Genomic DNA, 6,593 nt, shown 5'->3' on the forward strand with positions numbered 1-6,593 from the left:
AATGTGACAAAAACTCTCCCCTAGTTTGGAAGGTCTCAGCTTTCAAATGAGCTCCAGTTTAGATTTGGGTAAAGCCAAACTGGATGCTCTCGAGGTTCAGAGGTTAAAACAGTCATATTTCAGAACGATAACTCTGCGCGGGCTTTTATTGTGGAAAGCCTGTGGAAAGCCTCTCAGTGTGACAAAAATGTGACAAAAAATCAACAAAAATGTGACAAAAATTCAACAAAAATGTGACAAAAATGTGACAAAAAATCAACAAAAAAGTGAGAAAAATTCAACAAAAATGTGAAAAAAATGTGACAAAAATTCAACAAAAATGTGACAAAAAATCAACAAAAATGTGACAAAAAATCTACAAAAATGTGACAAAAATTCAACAAAAATGTGACAAAAATGAGACAAAATTCAACAAAAATTCAACAAAAATTCAACAAAAATTAGACAAAAATCAGACAAAAAATGTCAAAAATTCAACAAAAATTTGACAAAAATTTGACAAAAAAATTGACAAAAATGTGACAAAAATTAGACAAAAATGTGACAAAAATTAGACAAAAAATGACAAAAAATCAACAAAAATGTGACAAAAAATTCAACAAAAATGTGACAAAAATTCAACAAAAATGTGACAAAAATTCAACAAAAATGTGACAAAAATTCAACAAAAATGTGACAAAAATGAGACAAAATTCAACAAAAATTCAACAAAAATTCAACAAAAATTCAACAAAAATTCAACAAAAATTAGACAAAAATTCAACAAAAAATTGACAAAAATTTGACAAAAATTTGACAAAAAATTTGACAAAAAAATTGACAAAAATGTGACAAAAATTAGACAAAAAATGACAAAAAATCAACAAAAATGTGACAAAAAATTCAACAAAAATGTGACAAAAATTCAACAAAAATGTGACAAAAACTCGCCCCTAGATTGGAAGGTCTCAGCTTTCAAATGAGCTCCAGTTTAGATTTGGGTAAAGCCAAACTAGATGCTCTCGGTTATGGCAGAGGTCAAGAGGTTAAAACACGTCATATTTTAGAACGATAACTCTGCGCGGGCTTTTATTGTGGAAAGCCTGTGGAAAGCCTCTTACTCTAACAAAAATGTGACAAAAAATCAACAAAAATGTGACAAAAATTCAACAAAAATGTGACAAAAATTCAACAAAAAATGACAAAAATTAGACAAAAATGTGACAAAAATGAGACAAAATTCAACAAAAATTCAACAAAAATTCAACAAAAATTAGACAAAAATTAGACAAAAAATGTCAAAAATTCAACAAAAATTTGACAAAAAAATTTGACAAAAAAATTTGACAAAAAAATCAACAAAAATGTGACAAAAATTCAACAAAAAATGACAAAAATTAGACAAAAATGTGACAAAAATTCAACAAAAAAGTGACAAAAATTCAACAAAAATGTGACAAAAACTCTCCCCTAGTTTGGAAGGTCTCAGCTTTCAAATGAGCTCCAGTTTAGATTTGGGTAAAGCCAAAACTGGATGCTCTCGAGGTTCAGAGGTTAAAACAGTCATATTTCAGAACGATAACTCTGCGCGGGCTTTTATTGTGGAAAGCCTCTTACTGTGAAGGCGCTTCCGGCCCGCGTTGTTGTTGTTCCGGCCGTGTTTTCCGGTGTCTCCCGTGTTTGGCGGAGGACCTGCCCGGACATGAGCCTGAACATGAGCGGGCTGCAGCTGCTCAGCTCGTACCTGGCGGAGGTGGTGAAGGAGATCCTGCGCGTGGTGGAGGACACCGTCACCGAGTACCGGGAGGAGGCGGCCCGCACGCGCAGGGAGAACCAGACCCTGCGGAGCCAGCTGCGGGACGTGCTGCTGCTGGAGGCCCGCGCCGAGTGGCCCAGAGCCGGTCAGGGGGCTGGGGGCTGGGGGGGAGGATGGGGACACAACCGCTGTGTCAGCAGAGGGGCCCCGGGGGGGTCACGGGTAACGGGGAGGGGGGACTTTCTCTCAGATCAGATCAGAAGAAGGAAGCGCTTTGTGGATGTTTTGCTTCCAAACCTTTTCCCCTTTTGGCCCCAATGCTCGATCCCTCTGATACAGGGCCCCCCATCACCTAATCATGGGTAGATCAGGGGTAGGCAACGTCAGGCCCCAGCACAGAACCTTTGGACCTCAAGATGATTTTGAGAAGTATTATTATTCAGATCAGAAGTACTTTAATCGTTTTAGAGTTTAATCTTAACCTCTTACCACCCGCCTGAACCAAATGCATTCTGTCCTCTGTGGCTGTTATATAGGCCTGTGTAGCACCTCATTTGAAAGCTAAGATCCACAAAACTGATCTTTTTCCTCGTGTTGTTGCTGTGTTGTGTCACCTTTTGTATGTTTTTGTTTTTTTTGGTCACTTTTGTTGAGTTTTTGTCATTTTTTGGTTGAATTTTTGTCACATTTTTGTTGAATTTTTGTCATTTTTTGTTGAATTTTTGTCACATTTTTGTTGAATTTTTGTTACTTTTTTGTTGAATTTTTGTCACTTTTTTGTCACTTTTTTGTTGAATTTTTGTCACATTTTTGTTGAATTTTTGTCACTTTTTTGGTTGAATTTTTGTCATTTTTTGTAGAATTTTTGTCACTTTTTTGTTGAATTTTTGTCACTTTTTTGTTGAATTTTTGTCACATTTTTGTCACTTTTTTGTCACATTTTTGTCACTTTTTTGTCACATTTTTGTCACTTTTTTGTCACATTTTTGTCACATTTTTGTCACATTTTTGTTGAATTTTTGTCACTTTTTTGTAGAATTTTTGTCATTTTTTTGTTGAGTTTTTGTCACGTTTGTCGCGTTTACATCCTTGTTTTCTTCTCATTTTTTGTGGCTGTTTTGGTGCTTTTTTCCCAAGAAGCTTTTTGATTTGGGTAAAGCCAAAGTGGAGAAAATGTGCTCGGTTCAGGTGGGAGTTAAGAGGTTAACCAAGCACATTTTCTCCAGTTTTACCCACATCAAAAAGCTTCTCCACTTTTGAAACAAACAAACAGAATGTGGAATCTGGCGGTTTGCAAAATGTGATGAAACAAAAACTGGAAACTGGAAAAGATCATGAATCCGAGCTGGAGCTGTGGACTCTAACCTCACCTGTGCATGTTTTTCCTTTAGGCCCGATCCCCAGTTTCTCTCTGGAGCAGCTGTCTCTTTCTGAAAAATCCACATCGGCCGTGACTCCGCCCACACGCCGCCCCGTGCCCGCCCCTCAGGTAACAGCTCACCTGAGTTTCAGAGTTTTACACCAAACTCCTCACTTTGCTGTTTTTCTGCAGGAGCCAGTGGTTTGTCCTGAGCAGGAGGAGCGGGTGGAGCGGGTGGAGCGGGTGGAGCGGGTGGAGCGGGTGGAGCGGGTATCGAGTCCGGAGCACATCGAGAAGAAGCCGCTCGTCCCCACAGACGTCCACAAAAACCAGCCCAAGCGTATCACAGAGAGGCCCCGGACCGCAGCGTTCAGCCCCCCGAGGGTGAAGGAGGAACCGGAGGAGAGGGCGCTGACGGAGAGCGAGGCAGAGGAGAGAGGAGGCCACAGGGTAAAGGTTTAGGGTCACTGGTCTTTAACCCCTTAACTCCCACCTGAACCGAGCACATTTTCTCCAGTTTGGCTTTACCCCAATCCAAAAGCTTCTGGAAAAAAGGTGGGAAAATAGCAACAAAACTGAGACGAAAACAATGATGGAAATGTGACAAAAAAGTGACGAAAAATTGATGAAAAAGTGGCAAAAATGTCACCAAAATGTCACAAGTAGTTGAGAAGAATTTGAAAAAAATAGCCGAAAAAATGTTAAAAAATGTGACAAAAAAATGACAAAAATGTGGCAAAAAAAGATAAAAAATGTGACAAAAATGTGAGAAAAATTTGACAAAAAAAATGACAAAAATGTGACAAAAAATGATAAAAATGTGACAAAAAAAAATAAAAATGTGACAAAAAATGACAAAAATGTGACGAAAAAAGATAAAAAATGTGACAAAAATGTGAGAAAAATTTGACAAAAAAATGATAAAAAATGTGACAAAAAATGACAAAAATGTGACAAAAAAAATGATACAAAATGTGACAAAAAATTACAAAAAAATGATCAAAAAATGACAATAAAGTTACAAAAATGAGTTGAATACCCAACAAAAAAATGATGGGAAAAAAAATGTGATGAACGTGAGGAAAAGGTTCAGGCGGGAGTTCAGAGGTTAATGAATGTATCACACCTAATAATGAGTGACTGTGACAGGGCTACGAGAGAGGAGAGGAGGGAGGAGAGGACCGGCCCGATGAAGACGAGGACGGGGCCGAGTGGAGGGGAGACGAGGGGGCCGAGTGGAGGGGAGACGACGGGGCCGAGTGGAGGGGAGACGACGGGGCCGAGTGGATGGAGCTGGAGCTGGAGGAGCCTGGACCAGAGCCTCCATCAGGGCCCAGCACCGACCGCCCACCGCCCACTCTGTCACAGGTCAGGACGGGATGTTTGTATCGTTCTTAAAAAAAACTTGGAAAATGTGATAGATTTTAGATAATGTGTGATCCTCAAAGCATAAGCTCCATCTGTCCAAATGAAAATATATTCTTAATATAATAATATTAATTGGGCGGGGTTTGCAAAAGTCCGATCTGGACCGGCCCTGACTCGCTCTACAGATGACTCTGTGTCCTCAGGTGTAGAGACGACTCTGTGTCCTCAGGTGTAGAGATGACTCTGTGTCAGGTGTAGAGATGACTCTGTGTCCTCAGGTGTAGAGATGACTCTGTGTCCTCAGGTGTAAAGATGACTCTGTGTCAGGTGTAGAGATGACTCTGTGTCAGGTGTAGAGATGACTCTGTGTCAGGTGTAGAGATGACTCTGTGTCAGGTGTAGAGATGACTCTGTGTCAGGTGTAGAGATGACTCTGTGTCCTCAGGTGTAGAGATGACTCTGTGTCAGGTGTAGAGATGACTCTGTGTCAGGTGTAGAGATGACTCTGTGTCTTCAGGTGTAGAGATGACTCTGTGTCAGGTGTAGAGATGACTCTGTGTCAGGTGTAGAGATGACTCTGTGTCCTCAGGTGTAGAGATGACTCTGTGTCCTCAGGTGTAGAGATGACTCTGTGTCCTCAGGTGTAGAGATGACTCTGTGTCCTCAGGTGTAGAGATGACTCTGTGTCCTCAGGTGTAGAGATGACTCTGTGTCCTCAGGTGTAGAGATGACTCTGTGTCAGGTGTAGAGATGACTCTGTGTCCTCAGGTGTAGAGATGACTCTGTGTCCTCAGGTTTAGAGATGACTCTGTGTCCTCAGGTGTAGAGATGACTCTGTGTCCTCAGGTGTAGAGATGACTCTGTGTCCTCAGGTGTAGAGATGACTCTGTGTCCTCAGGTGTAGAGATGACTCTGTGTCCTCAGGTGTAGAGATGACTCTGTGTCCTCAGGTGTAGAGATGACTCTGTGTCCTCAGGTGTAGAGATGACTCTGTGTCCTCAGGTGTAGAGATGACTCTGTGTCCTCAGGTGTAGAGATGACTCTGTCCTCAGGTGTAGAGATGACTCTGTGTCCTCAGGTGTAGAGATGACTCTGTGTCCTCAGGTGTAGAGATGACTCTGTGTCAGGTGTAGAGATGACTCTGTGTCCTCAGGTGTAGAGATGACTCTGTGTCAGGTGTAGAGATGACTCTGTGTCAGGTGTAGAGATGACTCTGTGTCAGGTGTAGAGATGACTCTGTGTCAGGTGTAGAGATGACTCTGTGTCCTCAGGTGTAGAGATGACTCTGTGTCAGGTGTAGAGATGACTCTGTGTCAGGTGTAGAGATGACTCTGTGTCCTCAGGTGTAGAGATGACTCTGTGTCCTCAGGTGTAGAGATGACTCTGTGTCAGGTGTAGAGATGACTCTGTGTCTTCAGGTGTAGAGATGACTCTGTGTCCTCAGGTGTAGAGATGACTCTGTGTCCTCAGGTGTAGAGATGACTCTGTGTCAGGTGTAGAGATGACTCTGTGTCAGGTGTAGAGATGACTCTGCGTCAGGTGTAGAGATGACTCTGTGTCAGGTGTAGAGATGACTCTGTGTCAGGTGTAGAGATGACTCTGTGTCCTCAGGTGTAGAGATGACTCTGTGTCCTCAGGTGTAGAGATGACTCTGTGTCAGGTGTAGAGATGACTCTGTGTCCTCAGGTGTAGAGATGACTCTGTCCTCAGGTTTAGAGATGACTCTGTGTCAGGTGTAGAGATGACTCTGTGTCAGGTGTAGAGATGACTCTGTGTCAGGTGTAGAGATGACTCTGTGTCAGGTGTAGAGATGACTCTGTGTCCTCAGGTGTAGAGATGACTCTGTCAGGTGTAGAGATGACTCTGTGTCCTCAGGTGTAGAGATGACTCTGTGTCAGGTGTAGAGATGACTCTGTGTCAGGTGTAGAGATGACTCTGTGTCAGGTGTAGAGATGACTCTGTGTCCTCAGGTGTAGAGATGACTCTGTGTCAGGTGTAGAGATGACTCTGTGTCCTCAGGTGTAGAGATGACTCTGTGTCAGGTGTAGAGATGACTCTGTGTCCTCAGGTGTAGAGATGACTCTGTGTCAGGTGTAGAGATGACTCTGTGTCAGGTGTAGAGATGACTCT

At 42.0% G+C, this 6,593-nt stretch overlaps 1 protein-coding gene across 1 annotated transcript; it reads left to right on the forward strand.

Annotated features, from left to right (window-relative positions):
* Window positions 1-1,651: 1,651 nt before the first annotated feature.
* LOC306982905 (uncharacterized protein) lies at window positions 1,652-4,463 on the forward strand (the record flags this gene model as incomplete). Its single annotated transcript, XM_079583348.1, has 4 exons — window positions 1,652-1,880; window positions 3,127-3,224; window positions 3,288-3,545; window positions 4,245-4,463. Coding segments are annotated over exons 1-4 (774 nt in total), but the record flags the coding sequence as incomplete, so codon positions are not given.
* Between the last annotated feature and the right edge of the window lie 2,130 nt (window positions 4,464-6,593).

The sequence above is a fragment of the Gobius niger genome (assembly GCF_951799975.1).
Source record: "Gobius niger genome assembly, contig: SCAFFOLD_214, whole genome shotgun sequence".
In the NCBI taxonomy this organism is placed as follows: domain Eukaryota; kingdom Metazoa; phylum Chordata; class Actinopteri; order Gobiiformes; family Gobiidae; genus Gobius; species Gobius niger.